General features: G+C 48.0%; 8 protein-coding genes across 8 annotated transcripts; 3 read left to right on the forward strand and 5 right to left on the reverse strand.

Annotated features, from left to right (window-relative positions):
- Positions 1 to 41: 41 nt before the first annotated feature.
- BU24DRAFT_458317 (uncharacterized protein) lies at positions 42 to 1,183 on the reverse strand (the record flags this gene model as incomplete). Its single annotated transcript, XM_033531619.1, has 2 exons — positions 42 to 948; positions 999 to 1,183. The coding sequence occupies 2 exons, from the start codon at positions 1,181 to 1,183 to the stop codon at positions 42 to 44; spliced, it is 1,092 nt and encodes a 363-aa protein (XP_033386896.1).
- Positions 1,184 to 1,426: 243 nt separating this feature from the next.
- BU24DRAFT_488665 (uncharacterized protein) lies at positions 1,427 to 3,159 on the reverse strand (the record flags this gene model as incomplete). The annotated part of the gene is made up of 2 exons (XM_033533567.1): positions 1,427 to 2,837; positions 2,936 to 3,159. 2 exons carry the CDS (start codon positions 3,157 to 3,159, stop codon positions 1,829 to 1,831), a joined length of 1,233 nt encoding a protein of 410 aa, XP_033386897.1. The 3' UTR covers positions 1,427 to 1,828.
- A 572-nt stretch (positions 3,160 to 3,731) lies between these two features.
- BU24DRAFT_458319 (uncharacterized protein) lies at positions 3,732 to 4,633 on the reverse strand (the record flags this gene model as incomplete). The annotated part of the gene is made up of 2 exons (XM_033531620.1): positions 3,732 to 4,251; positions 4,323 to 4,633. The coding sequence occupies 2 exons, from the start codon at positions 4,631 to 4,633 to the stop codon at positions 3,732 to 3,734; spliced, it is 831 nt and encodes a 276-aa protein (XP_033386898.1).
- A 3,514-nt stretch (positions 4,634 to 8,147) lies between these two features.
- BU24DRAFT_418082 (uncharacterized protein) lies at positions 8,148 to 9,085 on the forward strand. The gene is made up of 2 exons (XM_033526893.1): positions 8,148 to 8,481; positions 8,584 to 9,085. The coding sequence occupies exons 1-2, from the start codon at positions 8,252 to 8,254 to the stop codon at positions 8,702 to 8,704; spliced, it is 351 nt and encodes a 116-aa protein (XP_033386899.1). The 5' UTR covers positions 8,148 to 8,251; the 3' UTR covers positions 8,705 to 9,085.
- On the forward strand, positions 8,984 to 10,320 carry BU24DRAFT_99669 (U3 small nucleolar ribonucleo protein IMP4). Its single transcript, XM_033534878.1, has 2 exons — positions 8,984 to 9,963; positions 10,020 to 10,320. The coding sequence occupies exons 1-2, from the start codon at positions 9,263 to 9,265 to the stop codon at positions 10,204 to 10,206; spliced, it is 888 nt and encodes a 295-aa protein (XP_033386900.1). The 5' UTR covers positions 8,984 to 9,262; the 3' UTR covers positions 10,207 to 10,320.
- A 216-nt stretch (positions 10,321 to 10,536) lies between these two features.
- On the reverse strand, positions 10,537 to 11,340 carry BU24DRAFT_418083 (DUF423-domain-containing protein). Its single transcript, XM_033526894.1, has 2 exons — positions 11,086 to 11,340; positions 10,537 to 11,021 (listed from the first exon to the last, which is right to left on the reverse strand). Exons 1-2 carry the CDS (start codon positions 11,224 to 11,226, stop codon positions 10,785 to 10,787), a joined length of 378 nt encoding a protein of 125 aa, XP_033386901.1. The 5' UTR covers positions 11,227 to 11,340; the 3' UTR covers positions 10,537 to 10,784.
- A 1,805-nt stretch (positions 11,341 to 13,145) lies between these two features.
- Positions 13,146 to 15,141, forward strand: BU24DRAFT_439124 (cytochrome P450; the record flags this gene model as incomplete). Its single annotated transcript, XM_033530284.1, has 6 exons — positions 13,146 to 13,578; positions 13,635 to 13,826; positions 13,878 to 14,212; positions 14,259 to 14,392; positions 14,445 to 14,848; positions 14,909 to 15,141. The coding sequence occupies exons 1-6, from the start codon at positions 13,200 to 13,202 to the stop codon at positions 15,139 to 15,141; spliced, it is 1,677 nt and encodes a 558-aa protein (XP_033386902.1). The 5' UTR covers positions 13,146 to 13,199.
- A 5-nt stretch (positions 15,142 to 15,146) lies between these two features.
- BU24DRAFT_385203 (arginine N-methyltransferas-like protein) lies at positions 15,147 to 18,168 on the reverse strand. Its single transcript, XM_033524869.1, has 4 exons — positions 17,897 to 18,168; positions 17,237 to 17,828; positions 15,578 to 17,103; positions 15,147 to 15,518 (listed from the first exon to the last, which is right to left on the reverse strand). Exons 1-4 carry the CDS (start codon positions 17,993 to 17,995, stop codon positions 15,342 to 15,344), a joined length of 2,394 nt encoding a protein of 797 aa, XP_033386903.1. The 5' UTR covers positions 17,996 to 18,168; the 3' UTR covers positions 15,147 to 15,341.
- Positions 18,169 to 18,275: the final 107 nt, after the last annotated feature.

The raw sequence follows: 18,275 nt of genomic DNA on the forward strand, positions 1-18,275 counted from the left end.
AGCGAAGACGACTAAATGGAGTAGGTTTCTCGGTCTTGTTCTTAGGAAGCTTCTATTTCCTCGACCATCGCGATGATGCCGGCCTTCCATCTCCTGTAGTCTTCTCTTTTGCGCTCACTCAGATAGTCAGTGGCGTCTTGCATCATGGTACCCAACCCAATGTTTTCACTACCGAAGCTTTCCTTCCAACTTTTGGGTTTTGTTCCGTTTGTGTGGTCAGCAGTCATCTCTACGCCCTCCATCTCCTGTCCGCTCTCCGTCGGCATGACATTCAAAAACCATTCCATCTGTAACCAGCCTTCTGCTTGTGCCAGGGGCATCAGCTCTTCAATCTCAGTGGCGACCTCTTCTTCCCCAGTATTCGCATCGGCCTTGGTCTGGAGTAGGATGGATATTGCTCGAGATCGCCATTCTTCATACTGGTCGGGTGTGATATCCTTGTCTTGTATGCGAGAAATGACATAAAACGATATGACTGCTATGAGTGCAAGTATGCGTGTCTCGGATAAATTAGTCGTCGCGTGGGCAGAGGCGGCAGCCCGGCGCGGCCGTTTACTTGGAGTATCTGGTACTGACGCTGCAGCCATGAGCGCAAGTAGTGACATCGTTGACTCAACGCCCGTATAGATATGGGGCACCGCGGCGGGATGATCGAAAGACTTCGCAAGGGCACGTATTGGGGGCATGACCCATTCTGGGGTATCTTTGGCGTTTACGTTTTGTTTGATTGTACTTCGTGGAGTCTTCCGGGCACCTGTGGGGGTCTTCGGAGTAGTTCGTGAAGGGGTGTTAGGGTTATATGAGGTATTCTTTCGAGGTGTCCCTGGTACACTAGCAGAGGCCGTTGCAGGGAGTGCAGTTTCGAGGTACGTCAAGAGCTTCTTGTAGATGCGGGGAGGGCATGGCGGGCGGGATGTTATTGAGGGCAGATTAAGCCGTATCTTGGACCTACACAACGTCAGTAAGCGTTTCCAACATGCGGAAACTCTGATTTCCACCTTTCACATGCCAATTGAGCGCATGCATATGGCCGTGCTATCTCTTCATCGGGTTTTAAGCTGTGGGCAACGCTGCGCGAACGGGCAAGCAGGGAAAGGGCTGTGTCGACAAGCTCAGGTGGAAGAGGGCCATTTAGAGTAGGCAGAAGCCCACCAAGGGCTTGCTCTATATCTGCTTTGTTCATCGCAGTTAGATACTTGGAGGTGCTGTGTTGTCCAGTGGAGAGTTGATCCCCTTACACAGTATAGGATTTTATCAAAGAAGATGAGAGATCATGGCCAGACGCGCTCGCACATTGAACACGATGTCACGTGCTTTCCTTCCATTTCGGACTAGTGTCATTTCATTCCCACAAGTTCCCTTTCGCCAGTAGTTAAATGGAAACCTCATGACAGATTATAGATAGAAGCTCCAATACAAGTGTATGTCTAAATCTACTGAATGGGTCCTATCTTGATGCGCTGAACCTCTTAGCCAGCTTCATCTTGCTCGTTGACAAATAACCATCACGGTGATCGGCGGCGCAATACTGAATAACATAACACTTCCAAAGGAGGTACCTGTTTTGCTAATCTACGAAAGGCATTGGAGCGGTGAAAGAAAAGTCATATTTTTGGGATTTTATCTACATGAGAAACTTAGAAAAGGGCATTTGCTCTCGACACTAGACCTCCTCCAACGCCTGTGTACTTGATTCGTTATCCATCACGTTTCAAACACTGGCGTTCTCCGGTATAAACCCCCCAATCTTGAGCCATGTCCATCTTCACAATCCGATCTTTCCAGAACATCGGGGATCAAGCTTCAATATAAGGGTGATGCACGAAGCTTAGAGAGTGATCACAGTAGTCGGAAGGGAGATGATAATTGGATCCCGACTTTCGGTATCTGGGACGAAGACTGCGGTGAGGGATCTAGGGACTGGCACAATGCGGTGATCTGCAGGGGTAGCCGTTGGAACAAGATCAAACCAGTCGACGGAGTAATCAGGGTATAGTGGTGTAATTGGGGTATCGAAGAAATCGTCCGTGGTTGTAGGGACTGGGCCGAGCCAGTTGAAGGAGGTATCAGCGTTCGTCGGTAGAATTGTAACATCATCTGCGGTTGTGATAACAGGGTTGACCCAGCCGGTAGAGAGGTCAGGGAAGTTGGGGAGACTGACATCAGTCCAAATGTAGGAGTAGTGCAAGTTGTCGTAGGCATCGGTGGATATTGGTAGAATTGTGATATCTCCGTTAGGGGTTGTGGGGGTTGGGCTGAACAAGTCGTAGGTCAAGATATCGGTGGTTATTGGCAGAATGGTGAAGTCCGCACTGGTGTCAGGAACTGGGTGGAGCCAGTCGGAAGAGATATCATCGGAGATTGGCAGAATTGAGATCTCGGGGTAGACAGAACGGCCAACTATGGTCGGGATCTGGGAATCGCCGGAAGACACCCTTTCAAAGGGGTGAGGGTCAATAGTTGGATCTGGGTCAGGAGCGGTAAACCGTTGGTGGGTAGAGGTTGTGAGGGTCGACTTTGAAGTCCAAGTTGGGCTTGTCGTCACATAGGAAGTAACCTCGTCGGTGATATCATCAGTTCTGAAAGGGTTCGCCCAGACCGTGGAGCTAGTAGTGTAGGGACCTTGATAAGAGACCTGTACGTTGCGTAGAACGAGCTCCATGGGCTCGAAAGAGTGGATCGAGGCAGTCTTTGCCGGAACCTCCTCTGCGGCCCTGTAAACATGAGGCCACTCGGTAGCCTTGGCACACTGGTAGGCTACGACCTTGTCGAGAAAGGTACCGGCTTCGGGGCCCTCCGCATGATGAACAAGACCAAGACGAGTGCACTCGACATCTCTATTCTGTGGTTAAGTGTCTGAGCTGTGATTGGGGATGGCGATGGGAACAGTGAGGTTGGCAGTGGCGGGCGAATTTGAGAGTGGATAGATACTTACGAGAAGAACGTGCAGATGAAATTCTCCTCGACAGCAAAATTGAAGACAGGCCTGTCGATCTGGATACACGCGCCGCGGTGATCATAGATGACACGAAAGTCATCTTTGAAGTCGATGAGCCCTCCGCAAGCGTCAGGATGATAGCCCTTGAGCCAACTGAAGGAGGCTGGGTGAGCAACGACGGCGGCCGCCATTGCACCGAGCACGACCGCGAAAGCACGCATCTTGAAGAGAAGGGAATGATCAATGGATGATGCAATTGAGGGGATTTGGTAAAGTATTGGTGGTAATGAGATAGAGAGGGTGAGTGAGAAGTAAAGGATTGGAGCGTATTGAGAGGGAGACGGAGAGAGAGAGGGAGAGAGAGAGAGAGAAGGAGGAAATAAATAGGAAGGAAATTAGTCAGGGCAAGGTGAAATCCAATCAGGAGGGAACAGCAGTTCTGTTGTCATTTCGTTGCCAGAGGTAAAATTGCTCGGTTGACAGGCTGTAATACATGCTTGGCCACGTGGGCTCCAAGTGAAGGTGATTCTGAGCGAGTGGCCGAATGAGGAGAATTTGTTTCTTTTACAGACAAGAAAAGTGCACATTGGATACAATGATGGAAGCAAGTATACGTTATGCAGTAGAAGGGATTTTTGAAGTGTGTAAAGTGAACCAACACGAGGTGCGCGAATCAATCTAGGTAGACTACCTCACTGTACACCTCCCAAACCTATAACCAAAACAGAAGATTGGAATTGCACATAAGTCAGAAGGCTCTCCTGCTCTCCACTTTGAATATACTATCATGCCTTCAACGATTCTCTGTCCAACACCGAGCCCATCGAATACCCTCATCTGTAAACTCCCCTTCAGCGCTGCCAATGAGATAGCTTCTCCAGCCCTGCTTTGGATCGGGGATACAACCCCTCTTATTGAAAGCCACGCAAGCGCAATTATTGCGAATAAAGTACTTATGCAATGCCCTGTCAAACGTGTGACACTCATTGTCCCCTAATGCGGTCTCTCCAATTCCATCATAGAACTCGAACGTCCCGCATCCCTCCGCGGTTGTTCTTACAGTATCTATAATGTCAACATCAGAATTGCTAGGTTTGCCTCCAGTGACGATATCGACACCTTCAGGGATGATCAAAGGAACATTCATGGTATCGGCTCGAGTCTCATTGGCCAAGTAAGCAACAGTGCCATTGGGCATAATGGCATTGTGGAAGCACTGAATAGATCGGATGCTGGATCCTTGCTTGTCCTGCAATGAAGGACCGCGAATAACAGACACAAGGCCACTATCAGTATAGGTGCACAAAGAATCACTAAAATCGATATCAGCATGACTAGAAGGGAAAAAAGAAATACGTGCTAATCCTTAACCCCCTAGACCTACCGGAAAGCTAAGCAGGTGTGATTTGCGCTCACGCTAACATTTGAGATATTATAGTCGAATTTGTAGCATAACCTGTCCGCGTAGAGGTTTTGCTCGCCTCCGTTTTCGAACGATATGATTCCACAACGTTCATTGGCAACTTTTGGAGTGGTTTCTTGATCTATAACATTGAGTTTCTCCAGCGACTCGGAGTTTAGTAATGAAGTAACGAGGTCCTTTGGAATTATGGCCTCGGGTCCTGTGAGTGGTGCAGCTGTCACTGCTGCCAACAAGGTGAGGAAGGCACCGCAAAAAGTATGTTGAAAATACATTGTAGTTAAGAGAATCTACTGACAATAATAAAGGAATGGAAAGATTTAGAAATGTAGATGTTGATCTAGAGACAGAGGCTTTGGTAGGAATTACAGCTATTAGTACGATTCTAGAGAGACGGTAGAGAATAAGGCACAACACTATTGAATAGCCGTTGTTTGTGAATGAGCGGTGAGATGTATGATGCATGTGTTGACTTCTCTCATTCACAACATAAGCATGACTTCGGCAGACCAATGTCAGGCAAAGGCATCCCTTTGTAGATCTTCCAAGTAGGTTTTGACGTGCTCGTTTCTTTCATAAGAAATCCTGCGCAAGTGATAACATAGAACAATGCATGAGCATGATAACCTTGGTAATGCTGCACGTTGCGTTGTGGTGCATTCAACCTTGCGAATGGCCTGATTGGTAGGCCACGACATGCACATGCGGGAATATGCCAATTCTCGAACCGGTACCAGTTTACGAGAAATACTACAATGCTAGGCCCTGTGGCGTTTGTTCACGCTGTCGTTAACAATACACTTGTTAGATATAGCTAAATTGTTGCCCGGCTCGGACAAAGGAGACAACGCTGCTCTTTATCTTCTGCTTTGATTTCAACTTGAGTTCCAGGAATCTGATTGCACGAGAACTAAGAATCAATACATAAACCAAACAAACATGAATATCAGAGACCGATTACGTATTAAGGCCTCGACATGGCAATGTGGTGTAGAAAGGATTCGAAGTGTCCGTAGTGTTTGTTGACAATCATAGAGGCTTATGACACACTTCTTCCTCGGCTTGGAAATATGAGAATCGACCTCCCGTGTTGATTCTCTGTAGCAGCTACGCACCGGTTAGGGTAAGTTCAATATATGTATGAGAGTAGATGGTGTATACTATTCCGCTTATTGATTATTTTACATCTTCAGTCCCCTCTCGTTGCTCAGGTATCAACGTCTTACTTAAACCCATTTGCTCAACCATTTCATAAGTTCTTCTTCTATCGTTCAGGCGGATGTCTCGTTTGCGGTTAGGACCTAGCATGTAACGTATATAAATTGCTATTATGCGCTGCCTAAACACCGTGTTAAAGACAAAAGTTGCATTCTTTTGTCTAGTCGTTCAAATATTACCAGGGAACAGTTACTCTATTAATAGCTTATATGTTGTTAAGTGTCGTTTGTTTAGGCGACGATCATAGGTTGATCTAAAAGTCGAGCTATGGGTGAGCAATTTGACACTCCATATATTGCAAGGACACGAGTTGTGCAATCCAAAATGCCACACATAGTAAAATTCATCTCGAAGATCTTAAGATGTGGTAGCTAATGAGGGTCTTCTCCCTTCCTCATGCGGTTTGGGAAGCTCCAGATGGGGTGGCAAGAGCCTGCGGAAAGGGTGAAAAGTGATTTCACCTGTTCCATGGTTCGTAAATATTGAAAGCACATACCAACCAAATCACTCAGAAATATCCTTACACATCATCTCCGGGGAAAGATTGATTCACTGAGCTTTCGGTCCCCTACGGTGCGGTGCCTACATAAGAGCCAAGTTTTATCTCTATTTCGAACCTCGACAAAATCCAGACGCAACCCTGTACACACATCGCAACTCAACTCAAGATCAGACCGAACTTACATTCACAATCAACCAATCCTCGATTCAACATGCGTTTCATCAACACTCTCAATATCCTCGTCGCCGTCATTGCTGGCCTCGCGCTCGCTCACGACCCTATCAAATGCGGCGCGGTCCTCAACATCCATGACCCCATCGACAACACCCACGACTGGACTGTGATGTACCTCGGACATGGGCATAATTGCAAGCCCCTCGAATATCCAGCCGAGTCGTACTGGAGCAAGTCTGGATGTACCTGCGCCCTCTACAAGTAAGTCCAACATACATACCATCTTCATTTGACAGAAATGTGATACTGACTGATTACTATAGGTCCAAGGACTGCACTGGCATGGCCAAGGTTCACGAGGTGGGGCCCAAGCAGCGTCCTATCTCAGACCTGGGTTCCTACAAGTGCTATGCAACTGTTGACGGACCATTCGAGCATGTGGAGATCTAGGAGCACAATCCCGTGAAGGAGAACCCTTGATGAAATGATCATGGCATCCCTCCGTGGCTCTTGGAAGTCTATGTGAATAGAGTATTATACAAGGCCGGTATCGAAAATGGTGGACTTTTCAGAGTGGAAAGGGTCAAGAATGGTTAGGTGCACACCACAAGTGTTTCTACCATAGCCCTGGGTCGTAACAGCTAGGTCTAATGACCTTCAATGAATCGATGTTTCAGTGAAACCGTGTCGTCTCTTGATAAACTGTGGTCAGTCCCAACAAGGAAGTGAAATGAGGCATAGGCCCTTGGCGACTTCACCCTCGACCTCGCAGTACTACTAGTATAAGTTTCCATCTCTGCGTGTCTTTAATACTTACTTCTTATGATTACAATCTCCGATCAAACCACGAACATCACAACCTACTTTACTCGAAATCAACCAACCACAATGCTCAGCTTCAACCGTTTGCTCGCTCGCATTTTCGGGGCCACGCTGGTGAGCAGCCACGCTTGCGGGGGCGTCAAGTCCATCAACGCTGCATATCAACTCCTCATTCCGGATGGTGAATGCACTCTGTTCAAGGAACCGCCCGCGTCATACAGTCTCCATGCCAATGACTGCTCCTGCAATTTCTACAGGTGAGCTTGATTATTACCATAGACCAAATGTTGAAGGCTGATTCTGTCGTGCACAAGGGAGCACAAATGCATCGGCAAGCCAATGATCCAAATCGTATCGTCAACCAGGGACGTGAATGTTACTAGCCAGCACCTCGTAGCGTATATCTGCACGGAGGAATGAAGAATCGAATGCGGACGCTGGCTGCAGGGTGTTCGGTTGGCTTGATGACTGGCTTGATGGCTGTGCAGCACATTCTCAGCCTTGACCGGAAAGAGATGCACCAGCTTGTTTGCTCTTGTTGCAGACATGGGATAAACTCGACGGGACCTTGAACTGGATACGGCGGGTGGAGAATGACAGCTTTAGGTGTCTGGCTAGAAACCATTGACGGCACTAAGAGTCAAATTATTTTGTACAAAGGGTACACCAATGCATGAAACGAGGATACAAAGTGACTGAGACATGTCATGTCATGTTCCATTCCAGCTAAGCGTCCGTGACACCAAAAAAGCACTACCCCGATTATTTTCAGCTGGGGGGTGTACGCGCAACGAATTGGACAATGCAGAGAGCGCTTGTCCCAAACAGCGACCCAGAACATGGCTTAACCCCCAAATGCGCACATCACTTGTTTTTGGCCATGCGAGTGATTGGCCCCATAGAGAACGGTGACAGTGAATATATGCCCACCTGTCTCGCGTTTATATGCCTATTCACTGAGGTTTGTACGGCCGCTTGCACCGGCCCCACTCACTTAGTCTTGAGGGTCCCACCGGTCTGCACGTACACATAAAGTCACCTACCGTGCTCAGAGTTGACCAGCTACCGTGTAGTTAGTTATGTATTAATTGACCAGTAGTCCATGGATACCTTTCGAAGAAGGCAGACAATCACAACTGCAATTCCTTTCCAGCCAGGCTCAAACTACAACCTGCGGATGTTGTTCGCATTCCTCTTCTCCTTTCTTGCGTACCTGACATGCGTGGCCGCAGACCTCTGGCCCGACGGCGTCCCAGCGAAGGAAGCCTATCCAAATTGTGGTACTGTCGAAGGCAGATTCGGCATGGGGGTTCTGCTGCGAGTCGATGAAGAGGCATCTTGCCATCAATTGCGGTGGTCGGCTGTCACATTTGAAATGGAAGATGATTGCGTATGCACGTTTTACAGGTAAGCAGGCACATCGAAGCCATGTTCGTTCTTGTTTGTTTTAACCATACCACAACGAAGCCTGGCGGAGACTGCAATAGAGATGGAGCTAATGGTTCTTAGGGACAAGGACTGCAGCAATTCGCTCATGACAATCATTCGGCCCAGTTATGGATCGGCAGGAATGGCAGAATCGTTCAAATGTACTCGGAAACGCGAGGCACAGAAGAGGAAGAGCGACTAGAGAAGCAACCGGGGGAGTGTACGGATCTGTGAGGCATGATAGTACTGGAGTTTCGGCCGGGGTGTGGGGCACGATGTATGTCCACGCGTTCCAATGAAATGACGATGGTGAAAATGACGATGGATGATTATTGATCGATTGAGCGGATTGAGTAAGTGGAAGGATGGTGGACGATGAATGGATGGAATGGATGGAATGGATGATGATTCTATATTTATCATCCGAAATACGAAAACGGATGAAGGACGGACGACCGACTAGAGTTATCGATAAGCACAGGAAGGTGGTTTTTTAAGGTTTGGCCCGTGCACTCCCTGTCCCCGAACTTTTTCGACAATCTTCAATCCTCACAATCCACAACCACCAACGTAAACACTTGCATTCTCTCTCCACATCCGTAACCATACCAGATCGCTCTAAGCGCACCTAAAATCTGAATTGAAGCAATTGAAAGTCCCTATCGTCCTGTCATCTTGACCAAACCACGGTCTGTACCCTCCGTTGGCGCATTGCCCGTACACACCAAAACTCTGAACACACCCTCTACGACCACTCAACATGATCCGAAAGCAAGCTCGCGAGAGGCGAGACTACCTATATCGAAGGGCACTCACTCTTCAGCAAGCTGAGATTGCAAACAAGCGCGCCGCGCTCAAGGCCTCCCTCGCAAGCGGCAAACCACTCGACCCTAGCATCGCAAACGACGAATCGCTCCGCAAAGACTTCAAGTACGACGAGAGCAGAGGAGACAGGACAGTAGAGGAGGAACTTGGCCTGGACGATGAATATGCACAATTGTCTGGCATTGTCGACCCAAGGATATTGGTCACCACATCGAGAGATCCCAGTTCGCGCCTGGGAACGTTCGCGAAGGAAATCAGATTGCTACTTCCCACGAGTATACGATTGAACCGTGGTAACCTCATTCTGCCCAATCTAGTCAGCAGCGCGACGGCATCAGGTCTTTCGGATATCATCCTCCTTCACGAGCATCGTGGTACGCCAACTGCGATGACCGTGTCGCATTTCCCACATGGCCCTACCGCGAGCTTCTCACTGCACAATGTCGTTCTTCGAGCAGACATCCCCAACAGTGCAAGGGGAACGGTGTCGGAAAGTTATCCACACCTGATATTTGAGGGTTTCACGACCAAGCTTGGTCTGCGATGCGTGCAGATTTTGAAGCATCTCTTCCCACCGCGAGAAGCCACCGCGAAGGTCGGCAATCGCGTCATTACTTTCAAGAACATTGAAGATTCGTAAGTTGACATATTCTTTGATCTCCGAATGGTTGCTAATATGGTTCCTTTTCTAGAATTGAAGTCCGGCATCATGTCTTCGTAAAGACCGGATACCAGAGCATCGAGCTCGCCGAAGTTGGTCCTCGAATGACGATGCGCTTATACGAGATCCGCGCTGGCACTTTGGATAACAAGGACGGTGATGTCGAGTGGCATCTCAATCAATTCACCCGGACAGCGAAGAAGAAGGACTACCTATAAACGTCTCAGTGGGAACGTCATTCTTTCGCGCTGCATGTTCGAGTCTGGCTCTTGTTCATCAAGATGTCGTGGAACAGGTCATAAGGTGTCTTTCCGAATATACTAGGACAGTTAAAAATTGACTACAAGGAAAGGAAACCTGTGGCTGGAGTCAGTGTCGCGGCAGGCTGGATAGCTGTACATGTTGGAGGGTCACCAAAGGGGGTACAGTAAACTCAGAATGGGCGATGACGGGGCTAGGGTTCGGGGGTATGTCGACGATGGGAGAAGACCAAAGGGTGTTGGCAACGGGACTAAAGCGACATGATCTCACTCCAGATATCAGGACTGCCAAGGTTTCAGTTCATTGGGATGATTCGTCGTTATTGAGAGTGGAAGGCACCATCCATCATATATTCTACAGCAAAAGCATGAGCGGAATTCTTTGAATTCGTAATGTACATATATTCTAACCGTCCATAATCCGTAATCTAAGTCACGGAACATGGTTATCCACCTATTCTTTTCACTACCCAATTCCGAACAAATTGCATCTTACACGTTATTCTTCTTTTCAACTCTCCAACCGAAGCATTCGGTTACTTGACCTTGGGAAATACAGGCCTCTTCGTAACCGCCAACGCAATCCACCCTCCAATCAAACAAACACCACCCAGTGGCGTCACCGGCCCCATCCACTTGAAGCGCTGCGGGTCGAGCGTGAGAAGGTAGAGCGATCCGGAGAACATTGTCATTCCCGCCGTGAACAGCGACATTGCGATTGTGTTTTGTGGTGCGATGGCGGAGGCGAAGGTAAGGGCTACGGAGTGCATGAGCTGCGACATTGCTTTATGTTAGCTTCAACTCGTTGGCGGGAGAGGAGGGGGAAAGATTTCGAACCTGATACTGTGCGGCCGTTCCCCAGTTGGCGATCCTTTGCGGATCGGCGATGCGTTTCTTGAGGCCGTGAGCTCCAAAGGCGCCGAGCATGACGGAGGAGGCGCCATAGAGGCAGCCGATCGTCCAGAAGGGGGCCGGCATTATGATTTGTTTGCAATTGCAGAATGTCTTTCCGGTGTGCGGGAGAGAATTCGCTGTCCAAAAGTGTTTGTAGTGGATCTCGGAGCTGCTTCGAGGTCAAGGCCGAGCTTCCTGGGCTGTTTAGTGACGATGATGGTTCATGTACGAGAAATAGGCTCTAAATGGTTAGCGTCGTACATCTTTTAATATGTTCCAAGAAAGATACATGCACTCTATGACTACATCTTTCGCAACACTGCTTCCTCACCCTTATAAACCGAAATTTGTTCGATTCAATCGTGATGTCTCGTGTTTTACAATTACTAAAATCCAAAATCGAAAAGAGACAATGTACTGTGTTTGGCTTCAAGTCCGGTGGCACCAGTTTATTACCTCGTAGTTTGGAAGATGAGATATCAACACGAACGAAACTGGGGATTCTTCTTCGTTCCTTATAATATATCATTGAAGGAATAGTTCTCTTATGGTCTCTTGTATCTACAGAGCGCAAAATTAAAATCTCAAATTTCTGTGCAATTTTGAACAACTAGTCAATGAACTATTCCAGTTATAAACACCACATCATGTTGTACTATTACTCCTCTAATGTTAGGAATCTGTCTGTGGTTTTAACTCTGCGATCCATATGGCATCCGAGACCGTATCTCGACCTGGTTACATGATTCTTCTTCAAACACTGTGCTTGTGATGCCTCTTTCAAGTAGCGTTTTACTCACTCTATTCGAACCTCGCAACTTCCCGGATTTAGATGGCACATTCGATTGAATCCCATTATTGATCAAAGACCGTTCGGAGCCTACTGATTTAGAGTCCACGGGCGCCGATCCGTGCGAATTGTTTTCCCGTGATCCGAGTCCAAAGCATCTTGAAAGGAGGATAAGTTGACCGTGATGATGGCAAATTGTATCCATAGAGCAGCAACGGTCACCATCTTGCCGAGAACCCAGGACGTATCTAGAGAAAAGTTCAAGCCGAAGAGCAAAACGAGGCGAAAGGCAACACTGCTACTAAAGCCGATAACGCTGAGTACGGCAATTTTCCGTCTGGTCGGCACCTGGATGTTCTAGTCTGTTGATATGGGGAGGATGAGGATGAATAAGTCTTCGGCAATGTCCTATTACTCAAAGGATATTATAATTCAAACCGCGTCGGTTTTTGCGGTATTGCAGCAGTGTATTCCATTAACTTTTTAATGGCTCTTACTCGAGAATGAGACTATCATGTGCAGTATCAGTGCCATAACACGTATGAACTTTGCGGTGATAAAATTCATAGTTTAACAATCGCTATTACCGACCTCAAGGGAAACAACATGGTATTCTATTGTGCATCAAAATTACGTTGATAATCGGTGGTTGCCGTGTGCCAGGGTGCCATCCTGAATAGCCGCACTTCATCACACGGGCCGACAAGAACAGGATTCTTTCCAGTCTAGGCCCTTTCCATATTCAAGGTCGAATTCGCATCTCCGCAAGCAAAGATGGGAGCATATGAATATGCATGCGGAACACTGGTGTTGTATTCATGATCGTTTTCTTCGCATGCTTAAGACGGGTTAACTGGGTTGTAGGTATTCCCATCATTGTGCGAACCTCTTGCTACCATGTTTCCTACAACTTCTATTTCCACTATTGAGTTCTTATTTGATCATTTTATTCTGTACTGCCGTTTGCCCACATAAGTAGATTTACCATTGTGGAATTTCCCCACATCCGTATCATAGGCATGGGTCTGAAGAACGCCTGACGTGTTCAAAATGTGATTAGCCAGAACGACACCGATGACAGTCATTTTATGCAGCGTATGCCAGAATGGGGTGTTATACTGCAATGTCTGCATGTAGTGTCAAATCTCGAATCAAAGTCATCCCATTTGACCACCGATTCCCCCCACTTTGTTGAATTCGGGACACTGCACCATTATACTTTTTCACTTGTTTGTCAGTCGTGTGAAGAGAACGGCGAGTCTTCTAGATGGACAAACCTTTTGCCGCGGCATGGAATGGACCTGGAGCAGCGATGCTGTCCGGCATCGCATTTCATCTATCAATTCGTAGCATCGAGTTCGAGCTCATCATGTTCCACTTCTTAAGCGCCTGCACTGCTGCATTCGCAGGCACGATCTACACTGTTGGTCTCGTGAGGGCTTTGCTACTGGTGACGAGTTTCAACATTGGATTATTTAGCAGCATAGGATTCTATCGATTAGTATTCCACCGCTGTCGCAACTTCCCAGGTCCATTGGCGGCAAAGCTTACTCGATTCTACGCTACGAGGCTGGCGGCGAAAGACCTGCAGTACTACAAGGAGCTCGCCAAGCTTCATGAACAATACGGCGACTTCGTTCGCACTGGTGGGGGAGATCTTTGAGTCCAAGAGTTGAAAGATCATACACTTATATCGTTTCAGGGCCACGAGAGATCTGTATCCTAGACAAGTCAGCCGTCTCCCTCATCTATGGACCAAATTCGAAGACCTTGAAATCGACCTGGTACGGACAGACCGGCAATGACCCGAAGAAATGCTCAATTCATATGACACGTGATTTCAACGGTCACCGGATTCGTAAACGGGCATGGGACAAGGGGTTCTCTGTGAAAGGTAGACCAGAACATCTCATCCCTATCAGCATCTGATCTGACTTATACTTAGCTCTCGGAACTTATGAGCCTCGCGTCAAGGACAAGGCCGATCTTTTCATGAAGCAGCTGCATAAGAATGCAGGAAGGCCGATGGACGTGTCCGCATGGGCAATGTACTTCAGCTTCGACGTCATGGGAGAGGTAGGGTTTGGCAAGGATTTCAACAACCTCATCAGTGGCGAGGAACATCCGGCGATCAAGGCGGTTCACGACCACATGGCGATGTTGGGAGTACTAAGCACCGTGCCATGGTTGCTGAATATACTTGGGTCTATTCCGGGTGCTGCTGCTGGGTACTCGGAGTTCTTCTCGTTCTGCGCCGGTCAGATGAGAGAGAAGCATGCAGTATGTTTTGGAGGACTTCAACTAATTGTGCGCTGACTCTGTTTAGAATTGGGATAATGAGCTGTATCCGCAAGATATTGTTTCGTGGTTACTTAAGGCTGTCAAGGAAGGAGACATCTCTGCTTCTCCAAGTGCAACTGCACTGGAAGATGACTCACGAGTTGTTATCATTGCAGGAAGGTACGCACAGTTCAATAGGCTCATTATTTTATCATGTACTGACAGTATGCAGTGAAACAACCGCGACCACCCTTGCTGGAATACTCTTCTATCTCGCAAAATGCCCCGAGAAGCAGGAGAAACTCCAACGTCTGTTAGATGAAGCCATGCCAGGCGGCTACAGCGAGTGGTCGTACGAAAAGGCCCGTTCGGTGCCGTACGTTGACGACTTCATTAACGAGGCCCTACGCCTGAGACCTGCTTTGCTGACCGGTGGCCCGCGGGAAACGCCAGCCGAAGGGATTCAGATCGGGGATACGTACATCCCCGGAAAAACAAATGTCTTGATCTCTACTTATCAGATTCAACGGGACCCTAGATGGTGGAAGCAGTCGTTAGAATTCATCCCAGAGAGATTCGGCGAAAGACGGGAGGAGATGGGTACAGCTGACGCCCCGTTCATGCCTTTCTCATTAGGTGAGACAGATTGGTGCATAGTCAAAATAACGAGTATTAGAGCAACTGACAAAATTACAGGTCATTATGGCTGTCCTGGGAAGAATCTCGCGCAGATGAGCTTGCGGATCTCTCTTTCAGCTATTGTGCAAAATTTCGATGTGTCATTTGCTCCTGGAGAAACGGGGGAAAATTTTGACAATGGTGCACTCGATACATTCACGGTTACTCTTCCTCCTCTACACTTGCACTTTCATCCACGTAAAGGGGTTAGGGGCCCAAGGATACCGAGGGAGAACTCGATCATGGCTTAGTCTTTGATGGTAGATTGTATTTAAGCTGGACGAAATGAATTTTTGCTCGCCAGTGATTCCGAGTGAAAGCCAATTGCCAGCAAGATGTATGCCGAACTATGGGGTATCAATTATAATCGAAATTACCAATAGATAAATAAATGGTCATTCCTTGAGATCCAAACCAAAATGCTAATGCATATGCATATGATGAAATGTCTCTACATCAGACACCCATTGCTTTTACTCGAATGCAGATCCGAAACCGCTAGGCGAAGCCTCTGTCCACCAACAGTGATAAAGCTTTCCACTAGCCATTCGTACCAGACCTTACGATCGTCGGTCTGTCTCCACATACTTATCTCGAGCTCGGAATTTGCAGGGACTTGGATGGGTGTCTGATATTTCATGTTAGCACATAGAGCATGGGAAAGGATTATAAGAAAAAAGAGCTTACCCTAATTGGGAAGAAGATAGGGAACCAAGAGATCATGTCCTCGGATTTATCCTTCATGGTGATTGGGTTTGTGCTAAGTTCGACCGAACCTGAAGTGCCCGCATATAGAACCGTCTCAAAATATCCACCCAATCCGTGGCATATACCCTGATCCTGGATTGGAAAGGATAGCTTGCTGAACCGGGCGTTATGCTCATTTGCACCGTCTCCGCCGGTGAAGCCCCCGCCTCCTCCAACGGCCGATCCACCTTTTCGGAGGGATGCCTGTGCAAGGACATTAGGTGGAAGAGGATGAGAGAATTCCCAAGCAGTCTGGATATATGGTGACAAGGGCGCTTCAAGGGAGAACTGGTTCATTTTGGTACCGTTCGAGAGTTGCTGAACAGCCTCAGTAGGTGTGGACACAGTTGACAAGTAATCCATCTGCTGCAACATGACAACCCAAGGGATGTCGAAAGCGGTAGGATCGGCCATTGCACTGCGTGTCGAGAGATCTGCCCAGAGGCGGGGTGTAGAGATTGGCGTATAATGGGCTGTGTAACTGGATGGAATAGAAATTCCATGGTCCGGATTCAGGACATGCTGCACGCCGTCGAGACATTCAGGCGAAAGCTCATTGTCTGCGAAACTACCCAGTAGCTCGCTGACCAGAATATCGACCTTGCCAAATGTGCCATCCTCATTTGCTGGGCCCTTCCACGCGCGCATATCTGTCTTCACGACGGTGACGCGGTTGTTCCAAGTCTCTCTGTTATGACGCTGAAGAAGCACGTAGGCATTGGGGTTCTTTTCAACGGCGTAGACTCGGACAGGGATCTTGGTTTTCTCACTGGCATTCAATGCACGCGTGACAAGGGGTCCTCGGCCCGAGCCAACGACGGCGATGACAACAGCATTGTCACTTGTGCCAGAGCTGGTGGTCTTGTTGAGAGCTCGCCAGTCTAGAAGTGCGGCTTCGATGGCGCGTTCGTACCATTCATATTTGATAGGGTCCTTTTCGAAGACCTCATAGGTAATGGACTCCAGGTTATCAGTCAGGGGCTGCAGCGGGCTCTGAAGGTAGTCCTGGAAACCACCCCCAAATCTCTCAATCACATTCTTCGGGGGCTGGTTACGCTGCAGATACCGGAGATAGCTCAAATGTGGCGTAGGGTCGCCGCTGTTCTTCTTCTTTCCACTCTTGGCCATTTGTGCGGCCTCTGCGGGTGTAGGCGATGTCGACATTGAGGATTCCAATGTGGGAGCATCGGCAGCAGCATCCGATGAGATGTCTCCTGTCGAATAGGACAGTATCATATCTGGGTCATCAACGCCAGGAAGTGTGCCGATATCCGTGAGAAGAAGCCATGGGGCACTCTTCAGGCGCATGATACGGAAGATGAAGTATTGGTGAGACTTGGAAAGCACAGAAGATCCCCGAGCATTGGTGAGAAACGAAGATGCCGGAAGATTGAGTAGACGAACAGGCTCGGCATACCACCTGGATTGGAGGGCTAACGATGGCAGCCGACGTGGGAGATCAAGAGCTGAACACAGACAAGTTAAAACATGGAAATCTAATAGGGGCTTAAATAATTTGGCGTCATATTCCTTTCTTCGCAGGGAGCGAGTGATTGGAAAACAATTTTTGGATTATGGAAAGACTGATATATTTCTTACCTACTGACAGTCTGCTGGGATATTTACAAACAGATCGTATTACGTTCCAAGCATCCCACGCGCTGAATGGATCAGCTTCAGCGCTCTGCTGTCCGGGGTGCTGAAGCTCTGGCCTTGCGAAGTGCTCTAGATTGCCAAGGTCCTCTACTTCATTTGATTGGGAGCCATCCGTGGGAAGTAGAATGTGTATTTGAATATAAGCTCCAGTTCCGAGCGCTTCTTTGATCGCACGCGCATATTGGGAAATTCCGTTGGCGCCATTTGAAAGGCGAGGGCCCGGTATCACAACGGTCACAGCTCCACAGAATGCGGCATATGCGATCTCCAGATGCAACACCTGGCGGGATAGGTATGCAATGACGGGGTCCGGAGAGGTTAGATCAATCCACGAACTTGTGAAAGTGAGAAATTGAGAAATAGTATCATTAGGAGTGAGAGGAGTGTCGAGATACTCCAGAGCTGGAATAAGAGGTAGTGGCTGGGGTTGTGGGGATCCAGAGGCATCTGAGAGGGATTGGTTGTATGAACTGAGAAGATCAAGAACACGGGTATGGAAATGAGAGTTAGTGATGGGTGTGGTAAGCATATCATACTGAGATCATTGGTAAGTAAATGATAGTAATATTATGATTATGAATAAGGGAAAGAGAAGAGACGTACACCTAAATCTTGAGCATGGTTTGCCAATTCATCGGACACTGGGAGTGCCCGCTTCGTCTCGTGTTGGCCAATATAGAATATGGGCATAGAGTCGTCCATGATTATTATGGCTGGATTTGGGGATAGTCTGGTCACAGGAAATGACTCGCTACCAGTCGAAGAGATAGACCTTTCGTGAGTGAGTGAAGAAGGGGATAAAATATATAAAACGAAAGTATTAATTACGATGTTATCCCACACGAGTGTTGATATGGAGGAGAAGAGGGATGATGGTTGTGGGGTTGTTGGAAAAGTTCAGTCGAACCGTCCCTGCCCTACTTGTGTTCTTATCGATAAGGATGGGGGTCCAAATGCCAAGGCTGACGCTAACAGCGCCGCG

The sequence above is a fragment of the Aaosphaeria arxii genome (assembly GCF_010015735.1).
Source record: "Aaosphaeria arxii CBS 175.79 unplaced genomic scaffold BU24scaffold_2, whole genome shotgun sequence".
In the NCBI taxonomy this organism is placed as follows: Eukaryota; Fungi; Ascomycota; class Dothideomycetes; order Pleosporales; genus Aaosphaeria; species Aaosphaeria arxii.